Here is a 20,346-nt window from a genome sequence, read left to right as displayed (position 1 = left end):
CTTAAATGGCTTCAACTCTTCCCTCCAGCTCTCAGTATCATCTCCAGGACTGTGTTCAGCTCCTGGAAGCTCTTCACAGACAGACTGATGGAGTTGCCAGTTCACCACCTTTGCCACCCAAACCCACCATCTATCCCACATTTATGGACTCCCCACCCATCCAGTCACCCTGGCCTATGGTCTAAATTCACATCAACTGCTGGAAGAAATCCTCTTCTTATTGGAAAGAAGCTGACTTTTCCTCTTGAAGGGGCCTATTTCTAGTTTGTGCCACCCTTTCTTTGTGTAACCCAAAAGATAAGAGATGGTCTCTTGATGGGATAACAAGTATCTGAACCTTCTGGAAGTGACTCACTAGAGAGAAAAAGACTTCTCAAGAGAAAATTAGAATTGAGCAACTGCAGGCTTGTCCATGAAATAGAATATATACAAACACCTGGGAAACTTTGGAAACAGGCCAGTAGTGAGAGTCATCAAGTTCTGTAGACTTTGTGTGGTATTTCTGGCCTTGGCTTGTGGCTTCACAATATCCCTGTGTCTGCTCCTGCCCTTGAGAGGATGTGCTGGTGGGGCCCTGTGCTGGTGCTTCAGCTGAACCTGAGCCTTGGCTGCTTTTGCCACTACTTGTGTGAGTGGGGTGAGCACTTTCTACCCCCTGACTTCTATTTTTTCATCTTTAAAATGGATCATGGAGATCATGAAGATGGCATTTCTATACTAACAACGAAATAGCAGAAAGAGAAATTAGGGAAACCATCCCATTTACCATCACATCAAAAAGAATAAAATACCTAGGAATAAACCTACTTAAAGAGACAAAAGAACTGTACTCTGAAAACTTTAAGACACTGATAAAAGAAATCAAAGATGACACAGATGGAAAGATATAACATGCTTTTGGATTGGACAATCAATATTGTCAAAATGACTATACTACACAAGGCAATCTACAGATTCAATGCTACCCTATCAAATTGCCAGTGACATTCTTCACAGAACTAGAACTAAATATTTTAAAATTTGTATGGAAATCCAAAAGACCACAAATAGCCAAAGCAATATTGAAAAAGAAAAAAGGAACTGGAGGAATCGGGCTCCCTGATCTAAGACTATACTACAAAGCTACAGTCATCAAACCAGTATGGCACTGGCACAAAAACATAAATACAGATCAATGGAACAGGATAGAAAGCCCAAAAATAAACCCAGGCACCTATGGTCAACTAATCTATGACAAAGGAGGCAAGAACATACAGTGGTGGAAAAATGGTTTCTTCAACAAGTGGTGCTGGGAAAACTGGGCAGCTATGTGTAAAAGAATGAAATTGGAACACTCTCTAATACTGTACACAAAAATGAACTCAAAATGGATTAAAGACCTAAAATGTAAGGCCAGATACTAGAAGAAACTCCTAGAGGAAAATAAAGGTAGAATGCTCTTTGACATAAATCACAACACATCTTGTTTGATCCACCTCCTAGGGTAATGACAATAAAAACAAAAATAAATCAATGGGAGCTAAGTAAACTCAAAGACTTTTGCATAGCAAAAGAAACCATTAAAAAACTGAAAAGATAACCAGTAGAATAGGAGAAAATCTTTGTGAATGATGCAACTGACAAGAGCTTCATTTCCAAAATATACAAACAACTCATACAACTCAACAGCAAAAAACAAAAACAAAAACAAAAACAAAAAAGTTAAACAACTCAATTGAAAAATGGGCAGGAGAATGAAATAGACATTTCTCCAAAGGAGACATATGGATGGCCAGTAGGCACATGAAAAAATGCTCAACATCCCTAATTATTAGAGAAATGAAAATCAAAACTACAGTGAGGTACCACCTTACATGGGTCAGCATGGCCATCATTAACAAGTCTACAAATAACAAATGCTGGAGAGGGTGTGGAGGAAAGGGAACCCTCCTTTGTTCTTGGTAGGAATGCAAACTGATACAATCACTATGGAAAACAGTATGGAGGTTCCTCAGCAAACTAAATATAGAACTACTGTATGATATAGCAATCCCACTCCTGGGCATATATACAGACAAAACTTACGTTCAAAGAGATACATGCACCCATATGTTCATAGCAGCACTATTCACAATAGCCAAGACATGGAAACAACCTAAATTTCCATTGACAGATGAATGGATTAAGAAGATGTGGTACATATATACAATGGAATACTACTAAGCCATAAAAAGAACAAATTAGAGTTCCCCTAATGGCGCAGTGGTTAACGAATCTGACTAGGAACCATGAGGTTTTGGGTTCAATCTCTGGCCTTGCTCAGTGGGTTAAGGATCTGGTGTTGCCGTGAGCTGTGGTATAGGTCACAGATGCGGCTTACATCTGGCATTGCTGTGGCCCTGGTGTAGGCCCGTGGCTACAGCTCTGATTAGACTCCTGGCCTGGAAATCTTCATATGCCACAAGTGCGGCCCTAGAAAAGACAAAAGACAAAAAAAAAAAAAAAAAAAAAAGAAAAAAGAAAAAATTAATGCTATTTGCAGCAACATGGATGTAACTAGAGATTCTCATACTAAATGAAGTAAGTCAGAAAGAGAAAGACAAATACCACATGATAGCACTTATATCTGGAATCTAAAAATATGGCACAAATGATCCTGTCCACAAAACAGAAACAGACTTACAGACACGGGGAGCAGACTTGTTGTTGCCAAGGGGGAGGGGGAAAGAAATGGGATGAATGGGGAGTTTGGGGTTGGTAGATGCAAGCTATTACATTTAGAATGATAAGCAATGAGGTCTTGCTGTACAGAATAGGAAACTATATCAAGTCTCTTGGGATAGACCATAATGGAATACAATATTAGAAAAAGAATATGTATATGTGTGTGTATATATATATGTATACGTATATATATGCATTGACTGGGTCACTATGTTTTACTGTAGAAATTGACTCAACATTGTAAATCAACTTCACCATAATAAAAATAAATTTAATTAATAAAAAGGAAAAAAAAATGGATCATAGTCCCTACCAGCTTCATGGGGTTGTTGTGAAAATCAAATATGATACTTTACATAAGATGTGTTAAAAATGATTAAATGCTGTAGAGATCAGGGATTATCAAATATTAGATATTTATGAAGCCTGTTGTTCCTCCTTTGTGAATCATATCCTCTATATACCATCCGTGTGGTTATTTGCTTAAAAATTTTTAAAACAAATCACTTAAAAAAAGTATTTCTTTCTTTATTGTTATTATTATTATTTTGCTTCACCCACGACATGTGGAAGTTCCTGGGCCAGGAACTGAACCCAAGCCACAGCAGTGACAACACTGGATCCTTAACCTGCTAGGACACTAGGGAACTTCAAAAATTATTTCTTAACAAAAAACCTTTATACCTAAAATGTTTAAAAAGAGAAGGTAACCTACAGACATAGAAAACAAATTTACAGTTACCAAAGGGGAAATGTGGGAAGGTGGGATAAGATAGGAGTTTGGGATTAACAGATACACATTGTTACACATAAAGCAAATAAACTGCAAGGACCTACTCTACAGCAGAGGGAACTATATTCAATACCTTGTAATAGGCTTCAATGGAAAAGATTCTGAAAAAATATATATGTATATTCCATATTCTCTCTATATATATCTCAGATTCTATATATATAATAACTGAATCACTGTGCTGTACACTTGAAACTAACACATTATAAATCAATTGTACCTGAATAACAAATTGTTTTGAAAAAACAGGAAATAACCATAAAACACAACAAACTTGAAACAACATTAAATTTTAGGTAATTCTCTTGCTTTTCTAAAGCTCTGAACCTGAGGACCACTCTCCATCTGTTCAGAGTGACATTGGGTAAGTATTTGAGGTGTTGCAGTCTTTTTAGCACCAAGTGGAGACTTTCTCCTGGACACAATCCAAAGGATGAAAAAACTAATTAGGGAGACACATTCTGACTAATGTGGTTCAACATTGTTAATGCATGTCTAGGTACCAACTCAGTTCATCCTGTGACCAACAAGTTCATGGCCCATCCTTCTGGCATCCTGTAAACATGTTTATTATCAATGGGAAATGGTTTGGAGGAAAGAGGGGAAGCTGGGGACTGAATTGCCTGTATTTAATTCATGCTCATCACATTAACTATGTCACCATGGCAATGTACTTAATTCCTCTAAACCTTACTTACCTGTAAAATGGGATTTGTGTAAAGATTAGCAAAAACTATGTCACGCAATGCCTGGCATGTGGCCCCTGCTTGATAAAGGCATTTAATGTGCCAAATACAAGAGCAAGTACTCTATTTTAACTCCTCATAATAAGAGCAGAACCGGTTGAAGTTTCTGGTGTTTTGATTTTGGGGAGTATGGCATGACTAATAAAACTGAGGAGAAAATTTGGGGTCATTTCTCTACTAACAAAGTAAGGAGGAGAATTAAAGTGATTAACTGGACCACTCAGATTTTTAAAAGATGGGGAAAATGTCAACAACTAAAGAACTTTTATCCAGAAAGCTTTGGATAGGCTTATCCACGCTCCCAAAAAGTGGTAATGGTCAGCACAGAGTCAAAGTCTGGATAAAATTTTAACGTACTGAGAGGTGTTGATATTAAGCATTTTTTAAGAAGGGAGTGCCAACTCTGAGCCTTCAGGATAAGAAGAAGTATGATGGGTCCAGGGCCTTCTTAGAATTTCTTGTACTTCAAAGAACATGAACTTGGCAATGTTTCCACCACTTTCCTGAGTTTGGTCAACGTGGCTGAGGAAAGGCAAAACTCTTAAAATCCACACAGATGGAACTTTTCCACTGGCCCTATTTTGGTATAAATATTCATCAAGGACTAGAAACTTAAAGTAGATACTGGTCTGAGCGATGAGTGGTTTGAACTAAATTTCAGCCAGTTTTCAGTCTTGTCTCTCAGGAGGGCCAACCTCCTGAGATGGGGCGGCTGTTGTTTAGAAATCCCAGCCAACTTCCTCCCCAGACCATGGAAATCACTGGAGGTTGTTCTCAAGAGACAAGGCTCAGATAAAGGTTTGAGTTAATTGTCTGAAGGAAGGAAACCAATCAAGTCCCAGCTCATCCAGCATCTTAAAGTCAAGCTCAAGCCTTTGTTGTTGTTGTTCACAATTTATTTTAATCAAATTGTGGTGGTTAGAAAAATTCTCAGATATAATTGCTTTACAGACAGGAACTAAATTGAGCTTTGACATGGCTAACTTAATAAATAATCCAGCCTTCATTAGTATGGTGAGTATATTTCCTTTTCTGCTTTGTTGGCTTTTGTTGGAGCTATATATTTTCAAACTTTTTAGAAAGAAGAGAGGGCTTTTTTTTTTTATATTAAGCTCTCCTTCCTGGTTATTTATTTATTTATTTAGGTTTTTATTTTTTTATATTATAGTTGAAAAGTCAAGCCTTTTATAGGAGAATGGAGGAGGATAATTAAACTCGGGGCCAGACATCAAAAATTCAGCGTCCACTTTGGAATCGGCTTTCCCCATCCTCCTCACTTTCATTTCCTCTTCATCTTATGATCCTTCTTAAATACTCCCAAGGAGTCTTCCTCCCACTCTCCTGGCCCTGTTCCCATCTCACCACTTCTGGTCGTGGTCTGGTTTAGTTCAAGTGATGTGCATGGTTAATGGTCTCATTTACTCTTTTCCATGTCCGTCCTTGTCCTCCACCCTCATCCTCTCTCCTTCTCTCTCTCTGTTTCTATCCCTTCAGGATTCCTAGTCTTTATCAGGTAGGAGCACCAACTTGCACTTACTTCTTTTGATCTCTCTCCTTTTCTCTCCTGCATCCTGACTCCATCCCATTTCCTCTTCTATCCATTTATATTATGGTGGCGTTACTCTATGCAGGCTTTCCAGGCGGACACAAAAGACAGTTAAGGCATGGTCCTTCCCCCCATGGAACTTACAAATGGAGAACGTAGCACACACAGGACCTTATGGGGCAGGAGTTAAGTGGGCAGGAAAGCAACTGTACATATTCAAGGTCCATCTAAGAAACTAAAGGTCCATTCAGTAAGAGAACAAATCCATGCCAGGAGTTCAGAGAAGAGAGAGCTTTGCATGGAAGGCTTCACGTAGGAGGGCACTAAGGAATGGATGGGATTCTGGCCCATGGAGAAGAAGGCCTTTTAGCATGCAAGTGAGGAAGAATAAGCATTTCTGGGGAAAAAATGATAGAGAAGTTTAGGGGAAGCAGAATGTTGTAGTGATAGAAGAGGCTTAACAGGACTCCAGCACATAGAAACTTTAATGCCAGACTAAATTCAATGGAAGGATTCTAATGTGTCCTAGGGACAGCTCCCTGGGACAAAGCTGTCCCTCAAAGTGACATCTCCATGGAGCTGCAGCAGGAACTCAGTGCTCAACCTCTTGGTCCCCACATCCTTATGCTTGACTGTGGAACATTTTCCAATTATTTATCAAATGTAGTCTTATTTTCTAACAACACTTCAGGATAACATTTACATGCAGTAAAAATCCACAAATCTCAAGTATTCACTTGATCACTTTATATGTATCCCCTGTGAGTACCATCCAGATAAAGATATAGAATACTTCCTGTTCTCCAGAAAGTTCCCTCATGCCCTTTCTAGCCAATAAATTCTTTTTATGAAGGTAGCTGTTATTCTGACTTCCATCACTACAGATGGATTTTGCCTATTTTTGAAAATCACGTAAATGGCATTATATAGTCTGTCATCTTTTCTGTGTGACTTCTGTCCAACATATTTAAGATTACCCATGTTGTTGCATGTATTAGTAGATGTTTCTAAAAATATGAAGTAGGAGCTCCCATCATGGTGCAGCAGAAATGAATTGAACTAGGAACCATGAGGCTATGGGTTCCATCCCTGGCCTTGCTCAGTGGGTTAAGGATCCAGCATTGCTGTGAGCTGTGGTGTAGGTCGCAGACACGGCTTGCATCTGACATTGCTCTGGCTCTGGTGTAGGCCAGCAGCAATAGCTCCGATTAGACCCCTAGCCTGGGAACCTCCATATGCCATGGGTGAGGCCCTAAAAAGACAGAAAAGATAAAAATAAAAAAATGAAGTAATTTTCTATTGTATAAATATAAAAAATAATTTGTTTATTCTCTCATTGATGAAGATTTGAATTATTTCCAGTATTTGAGCGTTTAGATTAAAACTTCTCCAGCTATTCTTGTCCAGGTTTTTGGGGTAGACCTCATGGATATGGACCTAGAAGTGAACCTGATGGATCCCAGGGTAAGTATACATTCAACTTAATTGGAAGCTACTAAGGAGTTTTCCAGTGTGGTTGTATCATTTTATATCCTCCCTGGCAATGCATGTGAGTTCCAGTTGCTCCACATCCTTGTCAGTATTTTCTATTGTCAGTATTTAATTTTTATCATTCTGCAGAGTCTACAATACTGTCTCATGCTTTAAATTTGTATGTCTCTGATGAGTAATGAGGTTTAGCACCTTTTCCTTTACTTATCAGCCTTTTAAACATCTTTTGCAAAATGACTACTCAAGACTTCACTTATTTAGAAGAACTGGACTGCTTTTTAAAGTTTATTGATTTATAGAGGTTATTTATATATTTTGGATTACAACCCTTTGTCAGATATATGTACCATCATATTTTCTCCCTGTGGGTTGTCTTTCGCTTTTCTAGTGGTAACTTTTAATGAAATGTGTTAATTTGGATGACCAGATTTCATATATATTTATTGAGCATTCTCTCCAGATGAAAGTCATAAGGATTTAAAACTTAGATAATTTTCTTATGGTTTTAACATTCCATATAATAAATAATAAGCTATGACAACTTCACAAATTATTTTTAAAAGCATTTCAAAAAGATAGTACCCTATTTACCAAGGTTTTCTTGTTTTCCTCCATAGCTACCTTTGGTTTCCTTTTACCTCTCACCAGTCCTTTTTATTAATCAGGTACTTTGCATGTGGAATATTGGTAATTTTCTTTCTTTCTTTCTTTCTTTCTTTCTTTCTTTCTTTCTTTCTTTCTTTCTTTCTTTCTTTCTTTCTTTCATTCTTTCTTTCTTTTTTTAATCTTTTAAGGTCTGCACCCACAGCATATGGAAGTTTCCAGGCTAGGGGTCGAATCAGAGCTGTAGCTCCTGACCTATGCCACAGCCACAGCAACACCAGATCCATGCCATGTCTGTGGCCTAAACCACTGCTGATGGCAACACTGGATCCTTAGCCCACTGAGTGATGCCAGGGATTGAACCTGCATCCTCATGGATCCTAGTTGGGTTCGTTACCACTGAGCCACGATGGGAACTCCCCATTCCACCTCTTAAAAATCAATTCTAATTGCTGCAGTCTACAGTATAGTCATTATTCAAATAAGTCTATGATGACTTCCCTTGGGATGGTCTCAGCTCTCGGCTGGCTCCAAGGTCAGGTACAGTGCAGGTGGCAAGAGCTGTTCTCATTAGTGTGAATCTACATATTGGGTGAGCTCTCTGCACAGCCGTTTGGGCCTGTTGGCTTTTTAGAAGGACAAACTTGAGGAAACACAGCTTTTACATCAAAGCTCACCTCTTTGTCAGATCCTTGCAAACACAGGGCTGATCCCCAGAGTTTCATTTTCCAGATAACTGGGAGGGAATCATCTTGGAATTCCACCCATCTCTGTTTTAAAGTATCATATGCAAATCACCTGACCACAGACATCCCAGAGGTATTTCCATATCCAAACATGTGTTTTTCATTGTGATGCATCACCTGCTCTAAAACATGGTAAGAAGGATCTCACAGTTTCAGACCAAGTCAGAAATCTGAAGGAAGAACTGCGCCAAAGGAATGGTTTAGATGCAAGATTCTGAATCTTGTTACTCCAGTTTCCGTTTGCAGAAGGCTGATTACCCTCTTCCCAGTTCATCAAGGAATCCTCTGTGGGATTTCTTTCCCTCTAATTACCATGGAAAGGACTTCAGAATTTGAAGATGAATAAAACTTAGGATGCACACACCATCCTATGTTCCTCATAATTGCATTTTCACATTCCTTTCATAGGCACCCCATACAGAATTTCACAGAGGCTGTGTATGTGTATGTGCATGTGTGTGTCTTTTCATATATGTTGCGTATCCTCAGTTAATTTTTTCCCCTTCTGTCACAACACAAATCTACATCTTCCTGCAAAAATTCAAACTCAGTGGAGGTGAGCTTGCTGGAACTCCAGTGCTAAGCTTGGGAATCTCAGATCTGCCAGCTTGGCAAGCCCTGATTTCCTATCACCCCAAAGGGTTTGGGTTGAGAGAGGCCAGAGGAACAAGTTCTCAGAAGAGAAACTACAAGATGTGACTGATGGACAGATGGATACATAAGAATGTATTTCTCTGGAGTTCAAAGACTGATGATATCCCCTGAGTGAGAAGCCAAATCAGAGGGAGGATATGTGTGTCAGACTTGGAACACACAAAACTGGCCTGTGACCCAATCCTAAAAGCTCATTCATCCTTTTCTTTCAACACTCAGCCCAGAGTGGCCTCCCAGGTAAGCTTTCTCTGACCTCCCCCAGTGAGGGTAAGTGTTTCCCCCTCTGCTCTCCCTCATTTCCATGTTCGTACCTCTGATAGAGGCCTTTGGCTCTGCTGTGATCCAGTGATGGCCAGATCGGCCATTCCATCCCTCAAACTCGGCCTCTGGGATTCTTTTCCTCGCACTTCTCCGCTTCCCACCTCAGTCCCTGGCTTATCATAATTACATGTGATATGTGTTTTCACAGAATCAATTCTTAAAGTTGACCACATCAGAGGTGGGTAATTAGTTTCATCAAAGTTATGTTTTCAGGAGTTCCTACTGTGGCACAGTGGGTTAAGAACCTGGATACAGTGGCTCAAGTTGCTGCAGAGGCACAGGTTCAATCCCTGGTCCTGAGCAGTAAGTTAAAGGATCCAGCATTGCTGCAGTAGTGGCTGCACCTCCAATTCAATCCTGGTCTGGGAACTTTTATATACCATGCGTGTGGCCATAAAAAAACTATATATATATATATTTATTTATTCATTCTCTTTACCATTTTTATTCTCTTTATCAGTTTTTAATTCTCTTTACCATTTTACTTTCATTAGCTCTTTTGATAGTGATGATAACTCATGTTTAACACACATTCATTAGGTGTTAAATACTGTGTTAAGAACTTAATAGACTGTTGTGGTAGGGACAACTTTTAGGCCCATTTTATTGATGAATAAACTAAAGCTCAGAAGTAATGCCATATGTCCAGGGTAGTAGGAAACATGTGGCAAAGCTGGGATATGAACTCAGTTTGTCTACTCCAAGAACCTCAGACCTCAATTCACTACAGTTGTGCATGTGTATTTATATATATGTACACATGTGTATATTTGTGTGTGTGTGTGCATGTGTGTGTGTCAAATACTATTCGAGCTTTATTTTGACAGAGGTCTTAATATATTTGAGCCCTTTTGGATGTCTGACTTGAAAAGTGCCCCTTCTCAGAACCATGCTTTAAATGCACATATTAAAATACATAGGGCAGTTCCCATTATGGCTCAGTGGCTAACGAACCTGACTTGCATACGTGAGGATGCAGGTTCAATCCCTTGACTCGCTCAGTGGGTTAAGGAACCGATGTTGCCATGAGTTGTGGTATAGGTCGCAGATGCAGTTCAGATCCCTCCCGCATTGCTGTGGCTGTGGCATAGGCCGGTGGCTACAGCTCCAATTGGACCCCTAGCCTGGGAACCTCCATACGCCGCAAGTTCGGCCCTAAAAAGACAAAAAAAATAAATAAAAAATAAAAAATAAATAAAAATACATAGGATTACAAAGGAAATGAATATTACTGAAATGGTATCAATATATATACAACAAATCTGTAATTTAGTAACTACATGCCTGTGTTAAATAAATTAACAAGATCCAGCCATGGGTTTAATCACTTATTTCAGAATAGAAATGAATATGAGTGGTATGCCTGGCATCTTATGACTATAACAGGGAATGAAAATATCAGATTTCCATTAGTATGAAGGGTGTGGGGCCTATATAGAGTTATTTATTTCTAACTTAAATGTCATGAAAAACAGTTTTATTTGATTTAAAAAAAAAAGGCACAAGGACTGCTAACTTGTTAGTGCTTTTGCCTTCATTTATAATGTAAGGAAATGTTAGAGGTTAGAGTTTTGGTATGTAAGGATGCAATAGTTTTCCTCACTTATGTTCCTTGATACCCTCAATTCTATCTGCAGGTCCCTGGTTAAAAACATCTCCTCTAGCTATGGACAATATAAAAAAAAAAAATTCCCTCCCAGACTTCCTCTAAAATAAGAATCCCTGAATACTCACCCCCCATTAGAGTCAGAGTCCTTCATAAGGACACTGGTGGTCACAGGACTAAAGCTGAGGTGGGGGAGCACAGGTGCACCTCAGCAGGTGGGTGGCTCTTCTCCAGGATGAGGGCTGGGCTAGGCTTCACTTTCCCTCTACCTCTTCCAGCCAGAGGATTAGCTGGGTCAGTCACCTTGGTGGCCAGCCTTGTAAATCAGTATGTGGAAATGACTCTTAGTCATACGGCCCAAATAGAGAGTATCTTCTTATGGCAGGTTCCTTATGGGGGCATTAGTCATCCAACAGGTCTTATCCCCTTCTTCTGCCCTTTGATGCCCCTGACACCAACACCACAAAGAACAGGGCCTGGGTGTTGAGATGACTCTGAGGACATGGACTGAGCTCAGACAACTGGTCTACCACCACTTGTCTGTGATGGAGCTGAAGGGTCCACTGCTTACTGGTGGTACCTGAGAGCTGCCAGTGGCCCCCTTACCTTAGATTTTTCTTCACTCTATGCCCTGTTTAAAATGCAATAGCTGGGAGCAGAATTGCCATACTCATTCCAATACTACACTGTGGAGATGAGTGGGATTGGGAGTGGGCCAGATGGGTGCAGTGCTGAGAAATCTGAGGGCAGAGAGCAAAAGAGGAGGAAGTGTGTGTGTTGGGGGGGAATGGGGAAGGTCAAAGAACACACAGAATGATGGAACATTGACATTATTTGGTTCTCCTACATTTGTTTACAAAACACTCTGCTGGACTCAAGTTTATGTGGCAAGGCCCCAAACTTTCTTATTCATTGTCTTGTACTGAGCACTCAGCACAGTGCCTGGCACATACTAGATGCTAAATAAATATTTGCTAAATGAAGAAGTGCGTGACAATTACCCTGTCTTAAAAGCAAGATATCCGAGGCTTGGCGAGAGTTAAGTTCCTGGGTAAGATCACACGGCTAGGGCCAATGAATGGTCTCAACAAAGGGGAGGGCTGCTTTTTTAGATGTGTGGCAATCAGACACCCAAGGCAGACTGTTGCCATTGTCATGATTTGCAGATGATGTGACCTGAGTCTGCTTATGGCCCAGATCTAAGTTTAGCTACAAAGAGAAGGTCCTTCAATCTGATATCTTAGAAGCCTCATGTGACGTCAGTAAGCTGAATTTTGGTCTTCCACGTTCTAGCACTTAACTACTTGTGGAATTTCTGTGCTATGTTGATGAGAGGGGATACCAAGAACAGCAGGAGGAAGTATTATTTTGAGCACTTACTATGCATCCAGGCACTTAACTAGTTTTCTTTCTCTCATTAAACTATTGGTTAAATATAGAACTGTTATTAACTACCTTTCTCAAATGAGGAACTAGAGGTCCAGAGAGGGTAAGCAATTTGGCAAAGGTTAAAGACCAAGAAAATGGGAGAATTACAACTCACATCTAGATCTCCATGCTTGCCAAGGCTGTGTGCTTAACTGCTTCTCAAAATGACCTCTAGACCATGTGCCCAAAGCTGAGTTCATAGTCAAAATGTTCACCTGACCTTTGGAACCTTGAAGGTATGGGGGGGGGGTGACGTGACATCAGGGTACCCTGGGCATGTAAGTGACAGAATAGAAAAGATAACACTTTCCCCTTCATTCTTTTTCTGTTTTCTATTTGTCTTTTTACAGTCATACCTGTGGCATATGGAGGTTCCTAGGCTAGGAGTCGAATCAGAGCTGGAGCTGCTGGCCTATGCCATAGCCACAGCAATGCCTGATCCAAGCTGCATCTGTGACCTATGCCACAGCTCTCAGCAACACTGGATCTTTAACCCACTGAGTGAGGCCAAGGATCGAACGCACATCCTCATGGACCCTATGTTGGGTTCTTAACCTGCTGAGCCACTATGGGAACTCCTCTCCTTTCTTAAATGATGCTGTGAGTCAGTGCATCTCTGTTATGTCACATGTAAATTTTGGATGTGACATGTTCCCCCCATGTCCCATCTGTAATATTCTGAAGGGACTGACCGAGCAGATCATGAGATTCTTCTCAGCTCTTTTATATAATGATTCCTTTACATTTTTCTCCAAAGATTAATTTTACAAAGGACCCAATGTTTTAAAACAGAAGGAGGGAAAATAAATCAATCTATAGACATATCATGTTGGATTTAAAACCACTGCCACGGGCTGGATCATGGTGCTGACTTTGTCCTTTAAAAGAGTGACTTGCCAAACAGAGCCTTTGGTTTCTTCTCCCTTAGCAATCTTATTTCCTTTTAAAGCATGTCTTGGTGGGGGCTCAGGCTGTGTTTTGCTTGGTCCTGATTCATGTGTTATTGGGTAGACTATGAGTCAGGCTAATCAGGCATGTAGAGATACACATTCCAGAGGCCACACTTATCCCCAGGCTAGAATTTCCTGGAAGCTCTGGAACCTGGATCTCTAGGATTTTGGGGGGGGGGGTTGTCAAGTGTCATTGCTTCTTCAGTAATTTCTGGATAATACTGTATGATTTCTTAGATTCTATTTCTACTAGCCTCCTCTCTGGATAGTTCTACCAGTGTTCTAGAAAACCATGAAGGGAGAAATCTAGAATGTCCCTTTTTTATACCTGCGAAATGACTTCCACTTAGTGTGCGTGACAGTATACACCTGGTAGTGGCCAAGAAATATTTAAGAAGTACAGATGCCTGGTAACATTTGGCAAATGCTGGGCTGTTCCTGATTCATACTATCAAAGTGGAGGAACACCTTGATCTCTGGGTGAAATTTACAGTAATAATCCTGGTCTCTCTCTGTATCCTAATAATCCTAGTCCTTCTCCATCAAAAGACCTCTGCTTTTGATGAAAGCCTTCTGGTTTCTTCCTAAAAGGGAAAGAGCTTTCGAATCAGAGAGCTTTAAGATGAGCTTTAGCTTTTTGGAATCAAAGACTGGATTTGAGTTCTTAATCTTTCATCATGGGATCTAAGGCAAGTCATTTCAACTCTTAGTCTTAATGTATTCATATGTGAAAAGGACATTCATATTTTTTCACAGTCATCCTAAAGTCTAAATGAGATAAGATGTGAGAAAACATCATGCACACCTCTGTGTGTACCCCAGATAGGTCTTTCCTTCCTTTCTTTTGCCTTTCCCCAAAGTTGTCTGTCCTAACAGTGAAGAAATGAATCTTCCTGCAGAGTCCTTAGGGGAAAAGAGTCCAAGAAAAGTAAGGCCAACACAGCCTTTCTGAGAAAACATGTAAAAATGTTTGCGTCTCATATAAATAACAAACAGTGAGCTAAGGGTTGATTTGGGAGTTTTCTCAAGCTTTGTAGTTGTACTATTGTTTCTGTCTTTGTAAAAACACAACTGAATTTCCTCATCAAACATTTAGGCTTAGATACCAAGTAAAAGTTGCAGCCACTAAAAGAGTCTTGGTCCACATAGGAGACCCAACTTCATCTCTTCTTTCACTCTTTCTAGAAAAGCTTTACAGAAAGCATTTCTGGAGCTTCTGCAGACCCATGCCATTGATACATGCTAAGCTTGGAGAATGGGGTTCAGGACACCCTGAATGTGCCATGTGAAATTAAGGAAATTGTACAGTCTTGAGGGACTCCTGTAGAAGTGCTGGTGTTCCTGCACCTGGTGAGGTCCTGGCAGCTGCCAGTTAAATCCCCTTCCTGTTAGCAAATGAAAGGGAAGAGGGGGAGATTTCTAAACAAAGGCATTTAAAGAGCAGCAGCTGTCTCTTCCTTCTGGAGGTCCTGAAAAGCTGTTCCCCAATTCTCCTCTCAGTGGAACAGAGTTTAGGCCTGTTTTCAATAATCCTTGGTCATTTGGGAGACAGCATAGTGCCCAGGAAAAGTCAGTGGACTGCAGGAAGCCCAGTTTTCATTCAAGGTTGGCAACTTCCTAGGAACAGTGACCTATCCAAGTTACCTATAAGTGTTTGTGGTTACTTTAATGACTCAACTACCACCTCACCCCACTCCTACACACTGCCAGAAACCTTTTCTTATGGTTTGTATTTCAATGGCATTGGATGAACACTGGGGAGATAAGAACTCCCAAGGCCTGAGCTTATCGTGACAGATTTTCACTTTATTATACACTCACACTGTTTTGAATGTGCAAGTTGGAAAGAAAGATTCTCCTGCCCAAAGTCAAGTCTAATACCTCTTGGGGAGCCCAGTGGGCCCTGGTGGGTGGGTTACAGGAGGAACTGTTCCCTGACTTCTCTGCTCCTTATCTTATCCTCACTGGAAGTGGCTGAAGTGGGGGTGAGAAAGGAAGAGGAAGATGCATGAGTGAGCCTGGGCATCCAGCCCTCCCTCCTGGTCTCGAGCCTTCACTGAATTCAGCCCATTCTTTTTCTCCCTTGTCACCTTTGGTCAGTGACCATGGAGAGAATGTCAAACTAGAGGATCTTCAGAGAGGAATACCAAAGTCATTTCTGAACTGTCCTGTTTCTTGAACTTTTGGTGAGCCCTGGGCCAGGAGAAGGTCTTGGGGCTTTGATGGCTTAGAATAAAGCCTAGAGCTGATCTGTGAGGTGGCCCTTCCCTGCCTCCCACCACTGCAGAGGAGGATGCCCTGGTGAAAGCTGATCATCAACCCCAATCCCACACATTCAGATGCCTCTGCACAAGAGGACAAGCATATGCAATTTACAAGTCATGACTGCAGCATCTGTTTTTAGAGCTCTTTAAGAAGGACTTGGATAATTTCTTTCTTTCTTTTTAAAAAATATGGCTCTCCTGTGGCCCAAGTTGCTTATACACCTATGGGCATGCTGCCAATGGCTTGGCTATTAAGGTCTTTAAGTGACAGCTTAATATATTTCTAAGATGGAGGGAGCCAAGGACAATTCTCGAAGAGCCGTGTTGATGTTGGACTGGCTCGCCCAGGCAGCATGCCAGCAGTTTTGGACACGGCAGGAACTGGAGGTGAAAGAAGGAAGGGCTGAGTACAGGGAGGGGTCAGGGGGCGGGGGCGCAAAGCTGGAGGACAGGAAAGCCAAGAAGGATGTGAAGTGGAGAAGGACTGGAGGGAGCTGCCTGGTGGAACCTGCAATGCACTTGGAGAAAGCATCATTTCATGCTCTTCCAACATTATGCAGAGGGGTGAGAAATAGAACCCCCTGGAGTGGGTCCATTGGCAGACGCACAGTCAACAGTGAACATGCTCTCAGATCTCTTTGTTTTCATCCTTTCTAAATTCCTTCAAATGGCTCTTTGACAGCCAAGGGGCCTGTATCATTGCAGAGCCTGGTGGCGTCTGGCTCACACCTTCTCCGCAGTCTCAGAGAAGGACCCTGACTCCTCTGGGTCTCATTTGCCTTATTGATAAAGTTAAAAGAGCTCCATGTCCCTTTCTAGGGCTACCATTCCAGGAGTCCAGAGTGAAATGCTCAGTGAGTGTTGATCATTGTTGTGTGAGCAGATTTTGTATCTGTTGGGCTAGAATGAAGACAGGGCCATTGGTCATTGTTCTTGGTTATCATGGTCGAGCAACTGGCATTCATTCAGCTGAATGAACATTAGTTGCTCTTCAGATGGGACAGTCATCAGAAGAAAAAGACTTCTTTTGGCATTCACCAAAAGACTATTTTCGGCATTCATACACCCATTGAAATAGACAACCGCCACTGACAATAACAGTGGCTAAGTCTGTCTGAGCTCACATGCTGGGCCCTTTGCAAGCATCATTCCAAGTACTGATCACATATCCCTTGGGAGGGAGATGGAGATGCTTTCACTGTCACTCTAATTTTCAGACGAGCACACAGACTCAGAAGTTAATCAGCTTGCCCCAGAGCACAAGGCTAGTAATGGGTGGAGCTGGGCTGTGAACCCAGATCTGGTAACAGCAATACTAGTAGCTTAATAAACAGGAGAAGAAGACATCACAGCAGTGGTTGATCACACCAAGAGAAGTGGCCATCGGCCTTCCAGGCTTTTTGTTACCAAGGGATGTTGGCTAGTTTGTGATTCTCGGAGAACTCTCCATGCTAAGAAACCTTCTCTTTCCTGGACAAAAAGCAAATGATGGCTCCAGAGGAGCCAGTGGGGGCATTCGACTTAACCCAGATGAGAGGAGGAAGGGAACTGTTGCTAGGCTCTGCCACTAACTATTGGATGTGACCCATGGCCAGTTCCCTTGTCTGCCGGGAGTTGGATAGATGAGCTCAATGGCTACTCCAGCTTGGGGATTTTGTGTTCTCTCTCTCTCTCCCTCCCTCTCTAAGACCTTTTTTTGACTTTCCAGCTGCTAGGGATTCCCCGCAGCCCCCCTCCCCTTGAGGGCAGGGCATCGGAGACAGCTTGGAGGCCATTTAAAACCATTTCTCATTTTGCAAATAGGTCCCTTTGCAGCTCTAAGAGTCTATGAAATTGTTTCAAAATGCCTAAGTGTGATTACACATCCTGAAGCCAAATGTTCAAAAACCCCCCACTGTGGCAGATTTCAAAAGTAAATGTGCAATAAAAGCTTTTCAGCATGCTGTTGATATGACACAGTGCTTAATCACAGCTGGACCGCTCAGCGTTTCCCCCCACTCCTTCCCCTCCTTCAGCTTCCTGAGTTAAAGACATTGTTGAATGGACAAAGTGGGGATCTTCCTTCTGATTGTCACCATCCCCAAAGGGTGAAAAATCTCCACCCTTTCATCTCTACCCACCACATTCTTTTGCTAAGCCTGAAATTGGATCTAAATGGAAAATAAACACTTTGCAGGCCAAGGAAGTTGGCACGAGAGGGTAACAAGAAGGAGACCATGTTCCACCTCTAATCCAGATAATCACTCTCCCCCATGCAAAGGAAAATAAAAATAAGGTCTCTCCAAGTGGTGGCCTAGGCTTGTGTTGATGGGGGGTGTGAAGTTTTCTGTGAGTGCTGACTCCCCTCATACATGAACTGTCAGCCAGCTTCTAGTAAAACCACCCTGAGTCATCCGACTTTCCAGTGGTCACTGAAACTCTGCCCCTTTCGCTCTGAATTCTTCTGCCTCTGCTGAATTTGGGGAGGCAGTTCAGACACACAAATAATCCTGGTGCTACCGCAAGTTAGAAAACAGAAATGCACAAATTGTACTGTCTGTGAACACTGCGATCTTAGCTGGCTTCCTTGTGGTTGATTGAGTCCTGCTGTGTTCGCATGCTGTGCAGGAACAGAGATGAGCAAGAAAGGTTTGTTCTCAAAGAGTTTAGAAAGATGAGGAGACAAGTAAGAGCAGTGCATGCCTGACTCACTACTGGGTAGAAATTAACAGGTATTGTATCAAGGTCGAACGTGTTCAGAATTCCAAAGAAGGAGAGATGACCTGACTCCGCAAATAGTCTGGCAAATGCAAGGGGGCAGGTACATTCCAGAGAGATGCTCTGATGAAATCTGCCCTAGTTTTCTCATTCAGAAGGGTCTGATGGACTTTGTGCGGGAGCCTGGGGCAGGTCAGCTGTGCAGTAGTGCAGCTGTACATCAATAGTGTGTTGTGAATATTGCACCTCAAAGTGGTTCTTTTCATTTTGATTCTGACATAGTTTTTTGGTTTTTTTCTGCCTCTCAGTCTACCCCTGGTAATGTCTGAGCAGGACTTTGCCCAGCATGATCAAGTTCCCTGAAATCAGAGAAATCAGAGTTTAAAAATGACTGCTTTGGGAGCTGACCCCAAAGGGTACCATTGCTCTTACTGCTGCTGTGAGGGAGGTGACACCTACCATCCCTTCATGGGAGACAAGGAAAGAGAGACTCAGAAAAGTGACTTGGTCATTGTGGTGCAGCTAAAAAGGGGCAGGGTTGGGATTTCACTGCCTAAGGCTTTGCTAGGCACTGTTGCCTGCTGCAACCAGCTCTCTGTTGACCTTGGGCCTCGGTGGTTTCTCCACTGGTCTAGGCTGTCTCTTGGCTTCATTCCAGCTCACAGGTCCTCTGAGCCTCTGGCCTGTGCCCTCTCCCAACTGCATGCAGGTAAGTAACCAGTGGGTGTTGGAGCTCAGGGCACAGCTGCTCACCCCTCCTGCAGCAATTCACCCATGACCTTCTGGGCTCCTGGCCAGCCCTTCTTGAAAGGGAAACGGGCAGACCCTGGGGACAGAAATTAGTTCCCCTGTGCCAACATCACTAACTAAAGAAACAGGTTACTGTGTGTGTGTGTGTGTGTGTGTGTGTGTGTGTATGTGTGTGAAAACCGCAAAATACTAGCATGGTAACAAAAGGGGAGATTCCTTGTGAGTCAATGTTACTCCCTTCCCACCTTCAATCAATCAAAGGAGGGGGGTGGTAGCTTCCCCCCCTATAGATCAGAGAGTTACCATTTAAGAAAAAATTTTTTACCTTAAATTTTAATTAGCATTACCAAAGAACTAAGATTTGTTGCAAATACTTTACATGAAGGCTTTTAAGAGTAAAATTTGCAGTGTTGGCCTGTTAACTCAAAAATGTATTGCCAGCGATTCTACTTTCTGTAGTCTTGGAATTTCATGAATTTCCGTCTCCTTAATTCTAGGTAAGTCTCAAACACATGGGAGAGGGGAGCAAGGGAAAAGAAAGAATCTGGGTAAATGCAGACAGGTCTCCGCTCACCTTCTGAACTCCTGGGTTGAGGTCCTTGGCCACCTTTGCCATCTTGTTCTGGGCTGGAGAAACAGAGCTTTGCTTCTTAGACAGAGGCTCGAGGGCGCGCAGCGGGGGCAGCGGTGGCTGAATGGCCAGGATCGCGGGCCCAGCGGGAGCTCTGCGAGCAGTCTGGCGTGGCGGGGCCCTTTAATTGGAGAGCGGGACTCCCTCTAAAACTTCGCCAGCCAATCCGTGCGGGCGCTCGCTCTTGGTCAGCCAATCCCAGCGCGCGGCTCCCCCTCCCTTCGGGTGGCCTGGACCCAGCCGGGAGACTACTGCCGAGTGTGCGCTTCCCTGACGTCAGTGCGGCCGCGGCCCCAGCCTGCCCGGGCGGCGCACATCTGTCCCAGAGCGGCAGGAATCCGTCCCCACGCCCTTCTCCTTTAAAGGACAACGGGCAGAGGGTGGGGCGGGCCTCGGGGCCGCGATCCATGCAGGTCA

General features: G+C 42.4%; 1 protein-coding gene across 3 annotated transcripts in view; it reads right to left on the bottom strand.

Annotated features, from left to right (window-relative positions):
- LMCD1 (LIM and cysteine rich domains 1) overlaps positions 1 to 20,027 on the bottom strand; it is a 60,603-nt gene extending 40,576 nt beyond the window's left edge. For 2 of the 3 annotated variants that reach the window (XM_084987206.1, XM_021068617.2), the window contains exon 1: positions 19,873 to 20,027. Coding sequence is in view for 1 of the 3 variants with exons in the window: in NM_001008692.1 (NP_001008692.1) it covers positions 19,873 to 19,914 (42 nt within the window). In the remaining 2 variants the exon portion in view is untranslated. The remainder of the gene's footprint in view (positions 1 to 19,872) is intronic. The other variant, NM_001008692.1, reaches the window with a different exon arrangement.
- Positions 20,028 to 20,346: the final 319 nt, after the last annotated feature.

The sequence above is a fragment of the Sus scrofa genome, chromosome 13 (assembly GCF_054392235.1).
Source record: "Sus scrofa isolate SSC_HxYL_T2T_F1_AM1 chromosome 13, Sscrofa_HxYL_maternal_Yorkshire_Landrace_v2.0, whole genome shotgun sequence".
Classification (NCBI taxonomy): Eukaryota; Metazoa; Chordata; class Mammalia; order Artiodactyla; family Suidae; genus Sus; species Sus scrofa.
This window is presented reverse-complemented; position numbering and strand designations above follow the sequence as displayed.